This window comes from Protopterus annectens, chromosome 3.part1 (assembly GCF_019279795.1).
Source record: "Protopterus annectens isolate FY-2018-M chromosome 3.part1, PAN1.0, whole genome shotgun sequence".
Taxonomy (NCBI): domain Eukaryota; kingdom Metazoa; phylum Chordata; order Ceratodontiformes; family Protopteridae; genus Protopterus; species Protopterus annectens.
In genome coordinates this window covers 238,455,423-238,476,562 of record NC_056732.1, presented here as the reverse complement: position 1 = coordinate 238,476,562, position 21,140 = coordinate 238,455,423, and the positions used below count along the sequence as shown (strand labels likewise).

The 21,140-nt window shown below is 41.5% G+C and overlaps 1 protein-coding gene across 1 annotated transcript in view; it reads left to right on the top strand.

Annotated features, from left to right (window-relative positions):
- ATP2C1 (ATPase secretory pathway Ca2+ transporting 1) overlaps positions 1-21,140 on the top strand; it is a gene marked incomplete in the record, with an annotated part of 2,099,819 nt that overhangs the window by 1,443,328 nt on the left and 635,351 nt on the right. Inside the window, 1 exon segment of the mRNA XM_044066734.1 lies at positions 4,997-5,094. Within this exon segment, the coding sequence (XP_043922669.1) occupies positions 4,997-5,094 (98 nt within the window).

Genomic DNA, 21,140 nt, shown 5'->3' with positions numbered 1-21,140 from the left:
GCATATCTTCTAAGTTTGTTCTGCCAGTGCTGATATCATTAGTTTATTATTTGCAGTAGTGTATGATAGATCCTGCTCTGTTTTGATACTGTGCACTGCTTTTACAATGTATATCTTTCTAAGTATTTTTGTTGATCTCTTCCCTTTTCTATAGTCTTCTAACAGTGGCACTTCTTGTCTTAACTCATTCGAGCCTATACCTCCTCTTTTGTATACTTCAGTTTACACCTGTAGCTCTTTGTGGTGTTCCGAAATATATTTGGTTTAGCTTCATTCACTTAGTGAATTATCAGCTAATATTAGGCAATATTGATAAGTGCAAGGATTTGTTAACAAAATGACACTAAGGTTGTTAATCTAAGTTATATATTTTCATATTCATATTCATGTTTTCATAATTGAGAGCCGTCCCTGTTGTTGAGGGGTATGGTGTGATATGTCGCAGTTGGAGATAGGAGCATTCATTGTCAGTGACCTTTTATATCACTCTATATACAATATATTGCTGGTTTAGTAATAAAGAAAATAGTATTTTCATGTAGTTAATACTATAAAAAACAAGTGACTTACGTTTAGCAAAAACTATAATTTTGGGTTGGTGTGCATTATAGTATATTATACTATTTATGGAAGGTGTATGAATGCACTGACTGTTACCACTGCAAAGAATACTTCTTTGTGGTAACATTGCAATCTGTACAGCTTCAATAGTTTTTATTGTTCACAGAATATTTACTTTTGTTTATCTTATCCTTTTTAAGTTTATTTTTCTGAAAATGCTCTGGAATGCAAGATGTGTGTAGACTGCTAGTGGTGTGACATTCCATCTCACTTAAGTGTTAGAATGAATTGCTTTATAGTTTTCAAGAAAGAGATTTACCAAAAAACTACAAACACTTAAAGAAACCATAGACTCGCTTGTACAGAAGACTAAGTCCGGGCCATCAAGTATAAATCCAAATTTATTATAAACAGTTGTATTGTTATTAATAAATTTGGATTTATACTTTTTGGCCTGGTCTTGGTCTTTCATACAAGTGGTTGTACTGGAATTTAACTGTTTGTAGTGCACTGCTTTATAAATTTCTCTACATAATGCTTCCATGGTGGCTTTTTATTTCTTCCCTTCCTTTCCCTTATTGCTCTGTTTTTATGGTAAGCTTTTATCTGTTATTAATTTATCCGCACAGTAATGTATCCTGTTTATTTGCATTATATCACATGAATTTATTTTTTAATAGTCTTAATTATTGTGTTCATCTTAATTATTGTCATCTGTTTTTTCAGACTTCTAACATTTTGGGTCTTATTTACTTTTTGTAATCTGTTTTATTGATCTTAATGTGCCTGTCTATCTCTATTAAGTCAAGTAGCTCTTCCGTTCAATCATTCTCTTTTAAACTGAGAGCAGATTCTTTGCTCTGTTTCATGCAGGCATTATACAGACAGTTTCAGAACATGTTCCTGTGACATGTCCTCCTCGGGGGCATCCTGTGTCATCTGCTGCCCTTCATATGGGAACATTGCATGCTTCAGAGTTGCCACTGTTCCTGTTGTTCCTTTGCTCTACAACTTTAGCTGAGACTTTGAAATTGTTCCTTACAGAAGGATGCAGAGCATCATTGTATGGCAAGTCATCGGATGCCTCACATTCCACCGCTTCCTCATTAGTTTGAGGAGTCATTGTTCCATCATGTGTGACATTACCTGTGTTGGATTTTCTATACTAAATCATTTACTTTGTACGTAAATCATAACTTCAGTTTCTATTTCTTTAACTTTTCCATTACTGATATTTTCTACTTCTCCCTTTGTTTTCTTATTTTTTCTATTATGAAGTTTTTTTTATATCCAGGTGCCTTTGTATGCATTTCTCTTCACGGATTTTTAACAGGCAGATATCTTTGGAGCTGCTTTTGTATTGATTAGTTTATTATTTGATAAGGGGAACAAAGGTGCTACCATAATCCAAGCTGACTTTGTCAAATGCTTTATGTACATCAAAACTCACCATGCTAGCAGTGTTTTTTATACTCTGTTTCCTTCTAGATCATCATTGTAGTGTTAGTGTTGTCAAAGGTTGTCCCCTCTCCCCAAAAGCATTTTGATGCATCTCTGTCAACTTTGGTAGCATTTTTGCCATTGGCCTGGCTAATATAGGCATAAACAATTCATAGTCATTAAAATTGAAATCAGTGTGTGAAGACACTGGATCTCAGGGTTTTATTATCTTTAGGTACTACAGTCACTGTACGTTTCTTCCAAGATGATGGCACATTTCTCCCCTTTTAAAATTTTGTTAAACAAAGCCTTCCAGATCTTTATCATTCTCTTCCCTTCTGACTTCCAAATTTCCACCCGAATACTGTTTGTTCCCTGACCTGTACCTGCTGTTGGGTTATACTTTATTTCAACTCTTCCTATCTTAGCGATCAGTTGTAAAATCTCATCCTCCTTTAACATTGGTTTAACTAAGCCTTTCATAAATAGTTCCTTTTGTACCTTTTCATGGTTTCCCCATTCTTTTTATATAAGTTTTCAGAACATTTCTTGTAAATCTGCAATACTGCTGTAGAATCTGTGGTTATTTTTATTTTTATCTTAGGCTTCCTAAGTTTGGCTGCATCTTATTATTTTCTGTTTTGCACTCTGGGTTTTTTAAACAGTAATTACTTAACAGCAGGCTTTCTGAGCCTCATGTATGGTGACCTTGTATACTGTCCAAATACATCCTTATTTTCTTTGTAACACTCTGCAGTTGCTTGTCTTGTTCTGTATGATTCCCCTCCTTCTGTAGTACTTTAACCTTTGTAATCCCCTGTAAATAATTCATATTACTATTTCCCATATGTTTTTCTCTGTCTTATTTCTACCATGCTTTTAAACTCAGTTTTCATTTTATCCCAGTCACTGGTTATCCCTTCTTAAGTAGTCTCTAATTTTCCCATTAAATGTTGAATCATCATATCTACTACTTAGAAACCACGGTGGTACAGCGGTTAGCATTGTCGCCTCACAGTTAGATGTTCTTCGGTTCGATTCTCAGCTGAGGTGCCTTCTGTGCACAGCCTTCATGTCCTCCCTGCAGTTGTTTGGGTTTCCTCTGGATGTTCCTGTTTCTTCTCATATTCCAAAGACGTGCAGTAGGTGGATTGGACACTAAATTGGCTGTAGGTGCGAGTGTGTGTGTGTGTGTGAGTGAGTGGTGTGGATGAACTACTGCGGCAGGGCTAGCCACCCAGAGGTGTAAATCTTGGCTTGAGATGATTGTCACTTCAACCAACCCCATGTGCAGAAATGGGAAAAAGAGGTTGAGAATGGATGCCTTCCTTAAAATTCTCTCTCTAACAGGTATGTAAGAAAGTGCCAGTGTCTCTTACATCATTACCCTGCGTATTTATCTTAAGTTTTACTTGTGCCTAATCAGATGTGGTTATTGGATGGATCTCAAAGCTTTCAATGAAATACATGTGCTTCTGTGACACAATTTCTGTATAGTCTTGCACAGTTCCTGTATCTAGGGAAGTAATACATACATTTTGTATGCATTTGTGGTACTAAATTCATGACTTCTATGCCAAATATTCTCATACACTTCTTCAGAAGTATACCCTCTTTTGTTTTATGTTCCCTTTTAGGTCCACCTGATACATCCTCACTTGCAAATCATGTTCCAGTCTCCACATATAAGTAATATTCCCTGCTGTAAGCTGATTATTTCTTCCAAAATGTTTTTAAGATCAATAATAGCAGTTTTTGATGGAATATTTTAACATTGCATGATTTCAGAAAACTGTGACAGTAACTTGGCAACAGTTTATTACTATAATAAACAAAAGTGGATTATCTTCATCTGCTCAATACCTATTTGCTTGTTTTTAGATTTTTTGAGCATCATGCTTCAGTACAATATACCCTGTTCATTTTCCACACTACATATTGTAGTGGTGGTTATGGGCTTGAACTGGGCTCTTTCCTATGGACTTTGAGGTTGCAGTGTGGCAGAGAAAGACTAAGGCAGTTTTAAAAAATGTTTAGTGATCACTTTTTCTTTATGTACTAAGAACTTCATAGATTATAAAAGTAAGCAGGTTAGTTTTATTGCTTGCCTGATGTAATTGCACAAAATGAAATAAAGTACACGTTTAAATGTTTTGTTTACTTCAAGTTTATAATTTTGTGCAGTTACAGCCAGTCAGCTTTTTTCGGAGTAGTTAGGTTTTGTTGAGATAAAACACAATACCTCCAGCAATTAACCTGTAGTACTTGTATTTAGATGCCTTTGTGTAGAAGATAGCCTGTGGTTTTTTTTCTGAATGTTATAAATTGGATGTTCTATTCAAGGATCTCAGACAAGGGCATGATTTGGCAAGGCAGTCCTGCTGCCTTGAAAAGAATTATTTGCATCCACCTGTAGAGAAAAGAAAAGTATTTTGGTACTTGTTTGCAACATTGCAGTCTTATCAGTCAGAAGGTAAAGAGGTAAATGAGCTGTTTTGGTACTTTTGTAATATCAAATCTTTTAGAGACTCTCATACAGCAAGTAAATTAGTTTTGTTTCTCTTCATTCGTGCCCTTGAAAGATTTAATTTAGACATGATTAACAAAAGCTTTTTTCTAGTGAATTTCTTTTGTCCCTTTCTTCATTCATCCTTAACAGAAAGTTTTCCTTTCTGGAAGGAAGGAGCTGTGGAGGGGACAACCCTCTGCCTTTTTATTTGGTATGCCAACAATGATGCTGCAAAACAAACCATTGAGGGGAAGGGATCCTCCAAAAGTTTTTTTTTTTTTTTTTTTTAAGAAAAATGTTGATGAGTGCTACTGGAGATGGTTTCCTTTGCAAAACTCCTTGCTGAAAAGATGTGATAACATGGTAGGTACCACTTTAATAACATTCATCCTGTTTTTTATCCAGATCACAACTATAGAGAAAGTACAGTTTTCATCTGAAATACCTTTGAAAGAATTCTGAGGTAAATGTTTTTTGTTACAACAGCTAGTCGCCTGGGTCTTTATTCCAAAGGCTGTCAGTCATTATCAGGAGAAGAAATTGATCAGATGGATGTTCAGCAGCTGTCTCAACTAGTTTCTAAGGTATGTCACAGCTCTCTGTTTTGCTTTGGGGGGCATTGAGAATGTATGGCTTAGGTGTTTTTCAGACATCCCATTCAGAAGTTTTTAGAATGTACGGTTCAGTTATTTTTTTGGACATCTCATTCACAACCCTAGTCTGATTCTTTAGAACACACAAAATAATTTTGTACTAAATGTCAACCATTCATTGTTATGGTATTATACTAAATTTACTATAGTGCAAAGTACTTAAATGGCTATTCTGCAAATATAAAGTCAGTAACTATAATTTTATTTTTGTCAAGTACCAGTCAAAAATTAAACAAAACACCAGGCTTGAGTCGACAAGTAGCAGTTGAAAAATCAGCACACCACTAGATGTGTCCACTCCTTTTCCATCATTGAGGAAAAGACAAACATTATTAGATGTTGAAATAGCATGAATCCTATAAGCAAGTCCAGTGGCCAACTAGCAGAGCATTTGTTAGATACAGATACGGTGATCTTGATTCCAGTAATTGGAACTAGTGAATACTGGCATTTCAGGTGAAAGTGTATTGTGTGACAGCAAGCACTGAAAGAATTAGTTTGAGCAGCAAGAGTTTAAGATTTCACCCTAAACAGTCATTTTTGGTGGCTAATTAGAATTTGAGTACCTGCATGCTTGATGGACAGCCATAGATTGAATGAAACTGTCTCTGTTTAGTTCAGTGTTTGGCTACAAAACATTGACCCAAGCATAGATTAAGCAAAACAGGCAGCAATTTTGTATTTGAAGGATATGAAATTATTGTAATAGATCATAATGTGCACAATGGCTTAATAAATACTTCTTATACCCACCAGTCTCTGTAGGTGGCCTTAGTATGTATCCTTAAGGTACATTTCTTTTTAATGTATTTATCAGTGGTGTATAAAGCTGTAACTACTCACTAATACAGTACGCAGAGGGTCCAACTCTAGTCTGCACAGCCAAAACCCAATTCCACTGCAGAAAATAGCACAACTCTCCTTCAAACACACATACTGAGTAATGGATAATAGACTCATACTTGTTGATTACAACCAAGAAAACTTAAATTACTTATTTTTATTTCTAAACTTAGTCAGATTTCTTGCATTGGCCAGGAATCGAACCCAGGTCAACTGCTTGGAAGACAGCTATGCTCACCACTATTCGGCTTCTGATCACATAAAAATGCCCCATTCAGAAGTGTCTCACACAAGATTGTTATGGCTAATTATTGATAAACTAAAATTCAATTAACTGAAGCATCATGCTATCTCAAAGGCAAATAGAAATGCTTTACAAATCTAAGATGTTTCTTACTGGCAATACTAGACTATCAACAAGTAATGCTCTGCTACTCCCTCGTCTTATTATATGCTTCAGGAATCCTTAACATTTAAAGGACATATTTTCATAAACTAGAACAGTCTTGTAACTAAGTATGTCTTTGCTCTACCATGTTAGACTCATCACTGGAGAGTGCTAAAGAAAAACTGACTTGGTCTTCAAGATGTCATCTCTTATTTTCCATCTAAAATAAACTAACACCTTTAATGTTTCATCCTGATAAAAATCAGACATTAAAATATCTGGTCCAAAGGTGCACTGATGAGATCTTACTGTGTTCTAATCAAAGTAAGCTCATTATCTGTAAATTAGACAGTCGTTATGGTGAACTCTTTTCTCTTATCGCAAAACTCTAAAATTGTGTTCTAACTGCTATGTCGCCCACAGCTAACACTAATCTGTTTTTGGCAAATCTAAAGACACAGCTAACAGATACTTAGACTTATCAGTGTTACAAATGATAAATACATCTCACTCTAGGATCTAACTTTTAATGAACAGCTTACAGTTTCCTGTGCAAATGCTGTATCCAAATTATTTTATCTATGTTGATCTCTCCAACAGAGGAATATTTCTATACATGCATATGGTAATTTTGTTGTTTTCTATCCATAAACTGTTTCTGAATTCATACATTGTGCATATTCTCTTTTGAATCCTGTCAGTACTTTTAACAATTTAAATTTCACTTGATTTCAGCTAATATAATTGGAGCTTATTTCAAATGGTCTCCAGTGAAAAGGGTCTCTCTGAGCTCAGTAAGATTACCTTGGTTAACGGTTGTAGATAGATGGATGGATGTATAAAGCAAACAGCTGTGCCAGTCACTTTTGGGTCTGTGAGAATTTTTAAAATTATGTAACAAAAATGCCACACATGTTGAATAGTTAACAGGTTCAAAATGTATGAAAAATATTTACAATACTATCCACACTAAATGTGCAGTTAGCTAAAGGCAGTTTGTCATAATGCAAAGCTTGCTGGAGAAGTGTGTAGTCATTAAGCAAAGCTTGCTGGAGAAGTGTGTAGTCATTAAGCAAAAAGTGAACTGCTGCTGTATGAATTTAGGGTGTGGTCAGCTCGTATATGCATGATTCCAAATTGCCTGCAAGTTTCTGAAAGTATTTATTGTTTTGAATTATGACAACCTGTAATTTGAAGAGTGTCTGTCTGTCTGAGTAATACAGGTAGCTCAGTATACTGAATTGTAAAGAAACGAAAAAGTGTTTTTGGAGTAACTCAGACAAGAGGATATCAGTTTTAATTGTTATTGAATCTTGTATGTGGGGGGAGGGGCTTTGCCACTGCTGTTCATAATAAGTTGTAGAGTGGCACTGTTTCTAAGGTTCCCTAATTTTAACACGTCTAAAGGTTCGTTCTTAATTGTTATATTAGGACTGTATAGGAGTGGTTAAAGTAGCATGAATTTTTTGAACAAACTGATTTTTTTAAGAAGGGTGTCTGATATTAAACGTTTTATAAAGGAACTTTTGGAAAAATGTGAGATTTTACCTATAAAAGAGATGAACTTAACAGAAATGTGTAGATTCTTTATAAATTATTTTATTGCCAAGATCGACAGAAGGAGGTGGTGTAAAATTCTGGAATAAAGTGTCCAAAAATGGTAAGTGATTTCATTAGTCTTGAAGTCATATAAAATGGCAACAAACTTGGTATCTTTAATCCTCCTTTAAGTTTTGGATCTGAGAGATTATTATTATTGTTGTTTTGTTAGTATTTATTGTTATTATTTTATTTATGTTTATTGCTGTATTATTTGGCTCCTCAAAGCTGATAATCAGCTATTTTTAGGGAATTTTGTTTTTTCAACAGGTCTACCAAACTTGTCTAGCCCCCTGAGTATCTCAGACCCATGCTTAGAGTCTGTAAGGAGACTGAGGTACCTTCGGGTAGCATTATGTTGCTACTGAGGTTTGTTTATTTTTTGTTCCTAAATTCCAGACTCTTGTGTCCACCCATCCCCATCCTAGGGAAGGCCATACAGTGGGCTTGCAGGCATATTTTCACACCTCCATGGTGACTAAGACACAGCTGTTTTCCTTAAGGGCAATGCCCCCTTGTGTCTCTGGCTTCCAGAAAGAATCGACTGCAAAATGCATCCAAGTGCTCATTCCCCACCCGCCTTGGATGGGCACTCCAGTCTTCCCTACCTGCTCTGTCAAATGCCTTAGCAGACTAGTCAAACTCAGGATGCCTAGGCTGCAGTCGGGGTTTTATCCCTCAATACCACTGGTGCAGTATATCTGACAGATTGCTAAAATTCATCTGAGGATGACCAGCTCCATAGCATATAAGTATAAAGCCCTGGCTATGGCCTGAGTGACCTGAGTTTGATTAGTGGCCTGGTTGTCCGAGGCACTGACATGGAGGAATATGCATGGCTATCCAGGATGAGTGCATTTGTCTAGATGTTCCCTGATAGGTGGTGTAGTCTGTAGAGGGAAGTAGACCGCAGACGTTACAGGCAAGCACATAAGAAGGTGGAGTAAACCAAGGAACAGTTCATGAATGAAAAAATCCCTCAATGGAAGTAGTCTATTTCACAACACCCCAGCCTTAGAATCTAAATAGTCTGGGGCAGTAGAAGAGTTTGCTTGGCTCAGTGATGGACAGAGGAAATGAGTTAAGCTGGAAGGAATGAAGCCAAAGGAAATTAAAATAACATATTGATTTGAGGGGTAGCTGTTGCTGACAAAAATTTTGAAATCTTATTAGCAGATTTGAAAAATTCTTTTGAGATCATGAAACTGATTTATTGCAGAAATAGATAAGTTAGGAAAGTAGGAAATATGCCTATTTTAACAGCATATAATCCTCTGAGTAGGCAATGTTTAAGTTTTTGTAGCATATTAATGCTGGATTCTAAAGGTGAGTTTACTTATGATGCTCATTGGGAACACACAGTTAATTTATAGGTACATTGAATCATTCTGCTACACTCTTTTGGTTGCCTTATAGCCCTTTGCTGGATCTAGATGCAAAGAGTGTCTAAATAAGTCTTTGTTTCTGAAATTGATAAGGATACTTATATTCCTCATACACTTTCTCACTGACGCACCTAAATCTATACTTGCCACTACTTATCTACTCCCCACACTTCTTTATGGTACTCCAATCCTTTCTAATCTCCAGGCTTCACAAAAATTAAAACTTGAACAATGCTATAACAAAGTTGCTAAATTTGCGGCAAATAGCCCTTTCAGAGAATGTGTTTTTATTCAGGAAAAAAAGAAGTTATGTACTCACCATAACGTTCCATCTGAGTAGTTATACTTCATTTTTCTGCAACCTGTGGGTATACGGATCCGTATCAGATCCAAACTGGCAGCTTTTTTTGTAGCATCTGCTCTAAGCTCCTCCCCTTACCCATAATGCCCTACCATCTCCTATCTTCCCTCAGATCGAGTTTGCTGCAACTAAATACATAAGCAACTCAACCCAATAAACCAAACCTGAAAAGACAGGACAAGGTCCGGGGGACGGAGGGAGAGAATGTTGCAGAAAAATGAAGTATAACTACTCAGATGGAATGTTATGGTGAGTACATAACTTCTTTATCTGAAGTAGTTAACTTCATTTTATCTGCAACCTGTGGGACAAGAGTCCCCAGCTACTCCGATCGTGGGAGGCACTTATGGAAGGATATTCCTGAGCACCGCAGAGCCAAAGGATGCTCTACCCCTCAAAATCAGATCTAATTTGTAATGGGAAATTAAGGTATGTGAATTGGCCCAGGTCGCTGCTGCACAAATAGCGTCCAAAGGAACCATAGACCAAAAGGCAGCAGAAGTCGCCATGGACCTGGTAGAGTGAGCCTTAACAATACCAGGAGGAGATAAACATTTTGCTTTGTAGGCATGTGAAATACAAAGAGTGATCCATCTGGCCAAAGAAACTTTAGAAATGGCTTTTCCCATAAATGCTTTGGAAAAGGAAACAATTGATCAGTCTTGCGGAAAGACTTCGTTCTATGAAGATAAAAACAAAACTGTCTATGAACATCTAACAAATGGAGTTTGTATTCACCTTTATTTTGGAAGTTAGGAAAGAAAACGGGCAGATTAATGGACTGGTTTATATTTGCTTCAGATGCCACTTTAAGTAAGAAGGAAGGTTTAGTACGGAAGGAGACCCTGTCCTTATAGAAGACCAAATACAGAGGCATGGTAAACAGAGCTTGAAGCTCAGAAACCCTCCTAGCAGATGTAATGGTGACTAGGAAAGTGGTCTTCCAGGACAAAAATTTCAAGTCCACCGAAGCTGCAGGTTCAAAAGGAGGAGCCACCAATGCTTGTAAAACAAAAGTAAGGTCCCAAGGAGGCACTGAATCCTTGACAGGTGGACGTAACAGAAAAGTACCTTTAAGAAAAGCCTTACACAGCCTAGAGGAGGCTAAGGTCATGTTGTCTTCACCACCGTGAAAACTGGAAATGGCTGCCAATTGTACTTTCACTGTGGAGGAACTAGCTCCTTGCTGAAAGATACCAGACAGGAAATCCAACACTGCTGGAACAGGGGCTGTAAAGGGATCTATTTTTCTCTGTGAGGCCCAAGTGGAAAAGCGCTTCCATTTACTGCAGTAAAGTTTACTAGTAGAGTCTTTAAGAGAAGCCACCAGAATGGATTTACCGGGGATGAAAGACCGGGAGTCCTGGCAATTAATGGAACTGGAGCAACCAGGCTGTCAGCTTGAGGCTGCCCAGATCGGGCGGACGTGCCCCCGATGGATGGGAGATTAGATCCGGGCAGGGATCCAGAACCCACAGAGGAGCTAAGAGATGAGACCAGAGGAATGGGAACCAAACCTGACGAGGCCAGAATGGGACAATGAGGATCACTTTGCACCGTAGTCGGCAAGCTTTCTGAAGAAACTTCGGAATGAGTGGCAATGGTGGATAAGCATACAGAAGCCCAGGGGACCAAGCATGGACCAGAGCATCTCTGGGGACTTCCCCTGGTCAGGGAATTAGAGTGAAGAACTCGCTGCACTTTGCGTTGGAAGGAGATGCAAAGAGATCGCAGCAAGGCTGACCCCATGCAAGGAAGATCTCCGCTACTGACCGTTTCAGTGACCACTCATATGGCATCAGAATGGCCCGACTCAATCTGTCCGCTAAAATGTTGGAGCACCCCGGGATGTGTGTTGCTGTCAGAAACCGACCGGTGGAAATCGCCCATTCCCACACTCTCATGGCCTCGCGACATAGGGGGTAGGATTTGGTTCCCCCCTGCTTGTTGATATACCAGACAACCGACATGTTGTCTGACTGAATTGCTATCAATCCGAGAGGGAGGACTGTGTGAAAGGCTTCCAACTCTAAAAGCACTGCCCTCATCTCTAGAACATTTATGTGCGACTTGGTCTCTGACTGGGACCACGTGCCATGGACTGTCCTTCCCAAACAGTGTCCATCCACCCGATTTGGGAGACATCCATTGTCACTGTGGCTTGGACTGGAGATGACGCGAAGGGGCATCCTTTTGATATCTCCAGTGAACTGCAGACGTGACTGATCTTGATCGGAATTTCCATGGGCAGGTCTAGCCAAGACTTTTGAACAGCCAGAGTCCATTAAAGAACCCGCATGTGAAGGCACGCACAAGGGGAATCGATAATGGTGGCAGCCATGGAGCCCAGAGCCCGGAGAACCTTGCTCACCTTTGGAGACTTGGAGTTCGCTATCTGAGCTATGTGGCACCTGAGGTGTGTAGGATCCTGTCTGGAGTTAAGAATACCTTCATCTGCAAAGTGTCTAGCCATGCCCCAATGAAGTCTAGAACTTGTACTGGTTGCAGCTGAGATTTGTGAACATTGACTGTAATTCCCAGTAGATCTGCCAACCGAATGAAATAATCTCGGGCCAGGCACAAGTGATGCTTGTTGGGCGCAGCGAAGAGCCAGTCGTCCAGGTATGGAAACACCTGAATACCCTGAAGCCTCAGGTGAGCCACCACAACTGCCATTACCTTGGTGAACACCCTGGGGGCTGTGGTGAGACCAAAGGATAGGGCTCGGAACTCAAAATAACTGGCTCCCAGCCAGAAGTGCAGAAACCTCCTGGAGCTTCTGTGTATTTTGATGTGGTAGTAAGCATCCTGGAGGTCTAACGAGCACATCCAGTCGCACTTTCGGTGATAAGGTAGAATGGACTGCAGGGTGATCATCTGAAATTTCTGTTTGGCTACTGACAGGTTTAATGTTGACCGGTCTAGAGGTCCCCTGTCTTTTTTGGCACCAAAAAGAACCATGAGTAGACGCCTGATCCGGACTGATCAGGGGAACCTCTTCGATGGCTTGTTTGAGAAGCAGCTTTGAAACCTCTAGAGCTGCGGCCTCCCTGTGAGCGGGTGGACCATCCAGGAGGTGTTTTGTAATATTTGGAGGGGCAACAAATGGGATAGAGTAACCTCTGGATATTATCTGTAAAACCCAGCGATCTGTCATAATGGACTCCCATGCCGCTGGGTGTAAGGACAATTGTCCCCCGACTGCCTCCAGAGTAGGACAGTTGGGCAACCCCTCAGGGCTGCTGACCGGGTCTATCAGAAAAAGGTTCCCAAGACTCAAAATTCCTGGAACCCCCTCTACCTCTGGGTTGGCGTCGATCCTGTCCCCCTCTGCCTCTGGGGGAATAGTTGTCCTGAGAATCCCGGGAAAAGGAGATTTGCGGAACCACATCTTCTGCCCTCTTTGATTCCTAGAGAAGGACCGCTGACGGTTAGAGAAGTGGACTCCGGCAGACAAAGTCTTCCCGTCCTTTTTTCTCTGGACAAGTGTGTCACGTACTGTCTTCCCAAAAGGGAAAAACCGTCGTAGGGAGCGTTGATAAACGACACCTTGAAAGGGTCCTCGAACTGACACAACCTGAGCCAGGCATGATGCCTCATGGCTATGCGTGTCCCAGCCGCCCTAGCTGCTCCTTCAGTGGCATGGGAAAGGAGTTGCATCGACATGTTTGAGACTGACTTCAGAGCAGACATTTTCGCCGAGAGCAACCGTCTGTCCTGCAGCGATAAAAGACTCTGGGAGTGACTCAGCGAATTCCGAAGCAGGGTCTCGCTGAAGCCGAATCACATGTGCCAAATAATTCAGCGCACTGATAGAAAAGTTCGCTGAGGAATAGACACGCTTCCCAAACCTATCCACCGACCTGGACTCCTTATCTGGAGGGTGGACTGAGGAACTCTCCTGTGCTAGTTCCTTCTTTGTGGCCGCTGCAACCAACATAGCATCAACTGGGGCTCCTTTCGACCAAGGTTGTCTGTCAGAAGGGGGAGATAAAACTTGTCAGGGCATTTAGGGATGGGCTCTACGGTGTCAGGCTCCTTCCATGCCCTCATGGCGATGAGGTCCACCAAAGAGGTCTGCTGGTGGGGACATCCAGGAAGTAGATGGGCCCGTGCCAAAGGCCTCCAGGAACACTGACTCATCCCCAGAAGGTTTTGGGGCTGACCAACCTCCCCTCTGGCAGAGGATCTCCATAATTTATCCAAAGGAGACGTCTTCGGGAGGTGACCTGGGAGAACTTTCTCCTTCATCTAAGTCAGTGTCCATAGTGAGGGACTCGGGGGGGGGGGGGGATCCACTGGCACGGGCTGTCCCTGAGACAGGATGAAGGGAGTAGTCGCCAAATCCTGGGGGGCCTGGGTGGTATCCGAGGGGATGGGCTGGGGTCACAATCCCTGGGAGAGAACCCTCTCCACCACTTCGAAGGCCGAGGGAGAAGCCCTCCCCGGATCCGAAGCAGGGACCGGAGCCGAAGCCAGGGTAGCCTGTGGTCCGAGGGAACAGATCGGATCCAAAAAGTTCAATGCCGAAGAATCCATCCCCCCCAGGTCCGACTCCCTGTCTGCGGCTCCAAGAGTCACTCGGATTCGCACAAGTCTGATCCGAGGAACTCGAGGTTAGAGGAACCGTCGGCGCCAAGCTACCAGCTCTGAAAATCCTCGGATCTGAGAGCCCCAAAGCCCAAGCATGGATTGGGGAAGGAGAGATGGGGTGGAAAAGAGGCATGGAGGTCCCCCCTCCAGAGGGAGAGGGGTCTGGCAAGACTCCCATCTGATTTTGGGTCTGAATGAATCTCTGCATCATCCTGTCCATGTCCATGTCCGATAGGCTCCAAGTCAACCTCGAAGAGGCCACCGACTCAGATCTGGCTGGTCTGCACAATGGGGAGGAAAGCCTTGGGTCCGAATGTTCAATTGTCTTCGGTGAGAAATGAGAACGGAGCCGTGAAGAAACGGGCCACATGTTCTTAGAGGAGGGACTGAGACAGATCTTCCTGTCTGGGGATCTCTTACGATGTCTGTCCTTCCTCTTCTCCCTATCCTCTCTGCACCTTTCTGTATCTTTTTCTTTCTCTCTTTCTTTGTCAGCCATGCTGACTGAAGATTTGTCTTTAGAAGACCCATCCCCAGAAGAAGAGGGAGGTTGAGTCCCTGTCTGGGTGGGAGGTGGTACACTAGAGGCTGAGGCAGATTCCAGCATGGCAGCAGGGAGAAGGCCTTTAGCTACTAGCTTGGGCTTCCGATCCCTAAGGGCCCTTGGATTAAAACCAGAACAGATAGCACACTGAGTGGATAAATGTGCCACTCCCAAGCAAATTACACACAGTGTGATCATCAGCCAGGGAGAGCTTATGGCCATACTCTGTACATTTTGTGAAAACAGGCTTCGACTGATCAGCCATAGTCCTGCACCCAAAAGTACAAATGCTACCTACCAGAAAAACCACACACAAACACAGGTAGGGGAAGGGCAGGCCTAACGACTACTCTCTACAAAACTTTTTTTTTTTTTTTTAACACCTACAAACAAGCGAGACACTAAACAAAGGGAGGAAGGGGAAAAATTCACTCAAACACACACTAGATACCAGAAAAAATACCACTTACTATCCCTGAGCTCAGAGCAAAGGAGACCACGATGCACACTACTGGCACGGCAAATGAGATCTGAGGGAAGATGGGAGATGGTAGGGCATTATGGGTAAGGGGAGGAGCTTGGAGCAGATGCTAGAAAAAAAGTTGCCGGCTCGGATCCGATATGGATCCATATACCCACAGGATGCAGATAAAATGAAGTTAACTTCAGATCTCAGGTTAATTTAGGATCTGAAGAAGGCTCTACACCGAAAGCGCTTGTCCTTACCTGAGGGAATCAGTTGGATTGTTGATTCAAGTTTTTATTTTAAACTTGCTACACTGTCTATGGTGATACACTCTTTGTTTTTCCTCTAGTTGTTTTTTATTTGGGCAATCTTCAGTGGTGTCCCTTTGATTCTACTTGTTCAGTTACAAAAACCTTGTCTGTCTACAAACCTATCAAATCTGCTGGGCATTCTCTGTGTTCCTATTAGGGTGATAAGGCCTGAAACTCCTTACCTGTACCATCAGGTCAATACCCTCTCTCTCATCTTTCAAAACCACTCCGAAAGACTTCCTAGCTAAAATCTGTCTGTGTTCTTATTCAGAACCAGGGTAAACTAAATCCCTAAATGTGAACAAGTCCCATTTCATTCCTTATACCTTCTTGTCCCTTCTTCACTTACTTCTATCAAATTATTTTCTCTGACTTTCTCTCTAAATGTACCAGAATATTTCATGAGCAATAAAAGCTATTACAATGGTTCAAGCAGAAATGTTATCAGTAAAAAGTCGTCTTTGTGTAGATAATAATTAGTACAGTCACAGTGTTTATATCAATGCTATAATACATTATTATTTATACAAATCCAGAATGAGGTTAAGTGGGGTTGGCATAATGGTTAAGGTCTTTACCTCGCAGCTACAAGTTACAGGGTTTAACTCTGGCCTCTGCTTACTGGCTAGGCTTGTAAAAGTCTGCAGATTGATAGGTTCATAGGTAAATGAATTACACTTTCCTCTGTTTCATAAACAAATTCTCATATCTGTTCAATATAGAGGCACTTGTCAATTATCTGTACAATATAGAGGCATTTGTCAACTTACTTTCGTTCAGATATAAGCTTTCACATAATAGCAAAAAGTTTCTTTCCATGTGCATGCTTACTAGGATATTTACATAAATGTGAAGATTTATGATTATTTGTATAATTAATAATTCATATAACAAAGATGTGCAATGTAGAGTGGAAATCAGTCACAGTTTTCTGAAAGATCTGATGTCATGTAATAGTTTGTAAGCCACCCAGTTTTAGAAATATTAAGTAAATATGGAAATATTTCATATTTTCATAATTACTTGCAAATAACTACCAATACCTCAAGTACAGAACCCACTATTGGCTGTGGGTGAACTCTGTGATACCCACATTCAGGAGTGGGTTATTGCTATTACGTGATATTTAAGAAAGAAAAACAGTATGATAACCAACATACAAGGAATGGTGTTAGAAGGAAAGAAAGAGTTATGGTAGGTAGACTGTACTAATAAGTAAGTGCTGACTAGTGAAGCCTTTTGAGCAGTAGTATGTACATTTACTTATATTTATATGTCAGGAATATTAGGGGCTTTGCCTTGTAGGCATTGGGAGATGATTTGTTCAGCTAAAGAATTGAAAACTGTGTTTCCAGAAAAGGTGATGTTCATCGTGTTTCACTGTTGCAGTCATTACACTTGGGTTATCCTGCTGGCAGGCTACCTGCAGTCGGCCTGAATTCCAAAGTCCTGGTCCGGCGTCTGTTGCTGTCGCTTCTTCCCTGACGCCAGTGCGCCAGGGGTATATAAGATGCAGCTGACGCCATTTTCTCCAGTCTGTCTTGCCACGCGGTGCCCGAAGCAAAAGCAGTTCGCAAGTGCCGGTCGGCCAACTCCTGAGATTTTCGAAATCGAATTTCAGATCCAAAGTCTTCAATAAAGCTAAGTACCCCGTTGGGGAAACTTTTTTCTTGCTCCAGACCGATGTCAGAAAAAGTTAACAATTGTATTTCTTGTGGGAAGCAAATACCTCATAAGGATTTTCATTCTTACTATATTCCTTGCCTGGGCCCTGACCACAACATTGCTAGTTGTCGGTTTTGTGCTAGACTTAACCAACGCGCTATTAAGCGTCAGTACGATTTTGGATTTCATTACTTTGGCCGAAGGTTTAACCATATCATGCCGTTGGAACAGCCGACGACCAGAGTTCATAAAAAGCACAAGGAAAAAGAAAAGGACGGGCATCCAAGGTCCAAAACCGATGACTAAGCCTCCGCTAGGCTAGTCGCCGGTTCTCAGTGAGGCGCTTTCGCAGCCCCTGACACCCACTACCTCAGAACCACAGGCTACTTCCGACTCTCACGTGGAGACAACTAGGCCTCTGGATACTCAAGGTATTGGACGTATGGAAACTATTCCCTCAGATGGGTCTGGAGCCACTGAGCAGGCATCGGCTTCTGAGGGTGTTTTCAGACCTACACGGTTATATATCAAGCCAAATTCAGCTTCCAAGGCAAAGACTAAAACAGCTTTAAAGACACAGAAACAAGTACAGCATTTTCCTGAACAGACTTCCATGCCTAAGAAACAGATGCTCAAAATGGCCGAAGACCTAATTACTTTGATCAGGGGTTCCCATCCCCCTCCTGATAAGAGGCATAGGCAAGACACTGAATATGATTCTTCTGATCAGGTTTCCATTTCATCTGACTCCTCTTCAGAACAGGGATACTCTCTTCCTCCCTATGAGGATTCTGATGCTGAAGAATCTATCCCTTCAGCCTCTCCTCCTGAGGACTATTCTTTTGGGGAAACCCTGCATACCATGAGGGAGCATTTTCACTGGGATAGCCAAGGTTACTCAGAATCTAAGAAAAGGCTCAGAGATTTTATTTTACTGCCTCAGCACAGACCTCTTGCTATTCCACCTGTACTAGACATTGTAGATGATGCATTTTCAGAGTCCGGCCTGTCTCCTGACTCTTTACCCCCTGCACCCGTTAAGCCAGACAGGTACTGCAGGGTTCCAGATTCACATAAATTTCTATATAAAAACCCTGCTGCTGACCCAGAAACTATATCTCAGGATCCCAAAGGGGTCAAGGCTTCCACTGCAAAAAAACTTGTCCCCTCTGATAGAGATTCTAGAGCATTGGACAGAAGGGGGGAAAAAGTTTACACTTCTGCTACCTTGGCTGTAAGGGCTTTAAATTGTCAGTTTCATATGCTTAAATATCAGCAATACTTAATGTCACTGCTAAAACAGAAAATGTTGACAAATTCTGAATGTTCTGAAAACAAGGAAATGCAGGATTTATCGCATACAGCTGAACAAGTGGGAAAGCATACTTTGCAATGTGGTTTTGATTCACTGGGGGCCACTTGCAGGCCGCTGTTACAGGCTCTGTCATTCGAAGGCATGCTTGGTTAAAGGAACAGAATTTGCCTGATCATGTTAAAGCAAAATTATTGGATGCTCCATTACAGCATGATACTTTGTTTGGTGTTAAGGCAGAAGAGGTGTTAAAGAAAATAGAGGATAAAGCTAAATCTATGCAGACAGTAAAGGATTTTTTTTACAGGTTCAGCCACCCAGATTAAGCAGGAACTGACCTTCTAAGAATTGATCCTTTCCTGTGTCAGACAGGCCACAAAGAGGCAGATACAGACACCCTAGAGGCAGATCTCAGCCCCAAGGCTCATACAGGCCAAAACAATGGGGTGCTTCTACCTCCAGAAGTGGAGAAGACAAATCACAGCCAAATAGGAAACGGTCCCAATGACTTTCCACTGCCAATGCTGAGCACTTATCTTTTGGCAGAACCCTTAGGGGGAAAGCTAGCACTCTTTTCACAAAATTGGCACATGATCACCCAGGACAAATGGGTCTTGAATATAGTTTCTCAGGGCTACAGGTTCCACTTTCACACTCTTCCAAAGACAAAAGGTATGCCAGATCTGTCACACAATCAATGGGCAGAGGCACAAAAGCAAATCTCATCTCTCATGGACATGAGGGCTATTCAGCGAGTACCACAACAAGAGCAGGGACAAGGATTTTACTCAAGACTTTTCTTGGTACCCAGAAAGAACAAAGCCTGGAGACCAATACTGGACCTGTCTATTCTAAACACTTTTCTGGACGTTCCAAAATTCAAAATGTTGACACTGCAGCAGCTTCTGCCCATGCTGGGCAAGAAGGCTTGGCTTGTAACTTTGGACCTCAAAGAGGCATACCTGCATGTCCCAATCAGACAATCTTGCAGAAGATACCTCAGATTCATAGCTGGTTCAATACACTACTAATTCTCTGCACTGCCCTTTGGCATATCTACTGCGCCCAGGGTCTTCACAAAATGCTTGGCACCAGTAATTGCATTTTGCAGATAGAGGAATTTAAATATATCCCTATTTGGACAACTGCCTTATTCAAGCAGAGAGCAAGGACATTCTATTAAAGCATCTGGCGTTTGTAAAAAGATTACTAATTTGCCTAGGGTACACAGTAAACGAAAATAAATTGAAACTAGTACCCTCTCAAGAGATAATATTCCTGGGTGCAAGCTTAAATACAACTGCCCAGATGGCTTATCTCACGCCAGACAAACAAAAGCAACTGACTTCTTTCTTTGAAAAGATGGCAACAAAGACCTAGTTACCTGCAAGAAAAATTCTGCAGGCTGTGGGCTTCATGGCATCCTGCATTCTGCTAATTCCATATGCAAGACTGCATATGAGGAAGCTACAATGGTACCTAAAAAGTGTTTGGACTCAACATTGCCCCAGCCTGGAAACATTAATTACCCTCATTCCCTGCCTGCAACAGGAGTTTCGATGGTGGGCACTGGCCTGTCATCACAACAAGGGACAGCCATTCACTTTATCCACAGCCAGGCAGACACTAACAACAGATGCATCAGATTATGCCTGGGGGGCCCACATGACAGGAAAATGTATTCAGGGCACGTGGCCCGCAAGCCAAATGCATCTTCATATCAATCAAAAAGAGATGCTAGCTGTACAGAATGCCCTGACAGCCTTCAAGGACCTACTCCATCCAGGACAACTGCTGATAAAAACAGACAATACTACAGTCATGTGGTACATAAACAAGCAAGAGGGCACACAATCCTACCCCCTCTGCAGACAAGCCATGACTTTGTGGAACACAGCATTGACTTATCAAGTGCACCTGCAAGCACAATTCCTGCCAGGAAAAACAAATACTGTGGCAGACGAACTAAGCAGAAGCCTCATGGACCCTCACGAGTGGAAACTAGATCCACAAGTCTTCAGCATAATAACAAGGAAATGGGGATGCCCAGACATAGATCTATTTGCCTCCCCTCACAACTGCCAACTACAGCGATTCTGCACAAGGACTTATCAAGAACAAGCATGGAAGGTGGATGCTCTATCCTTCAGCTGGAAAACCCTTACAAGTATGTGCCTTTCCTCCACTGCCTCTCCTCCCCAAGGTACTCCTAAAGGTCAGACAAGAGAAGCCAAATATGATACTGATTGCCCCAGACTGGCCACGCCAGCACTGGTATCCAATCCTCAAGAGCTTGTCTCAAGGCCCAGCCTGGACTTTACCTCAAATTCCTCATCTACTGACCCAACAAAACAATCAGATCCTGCACAGCCTACTCAGAACCTTAAATCTGGCTGCATGGCGGATAATATAACCACTCAGAACACACCTCTCTCTAAAGCAGTTATGGATGTTATTTTGAAGGCCAGGAGGCCCAGCACCAGAAAATCTTATGCAGAAAAATGGAAAAG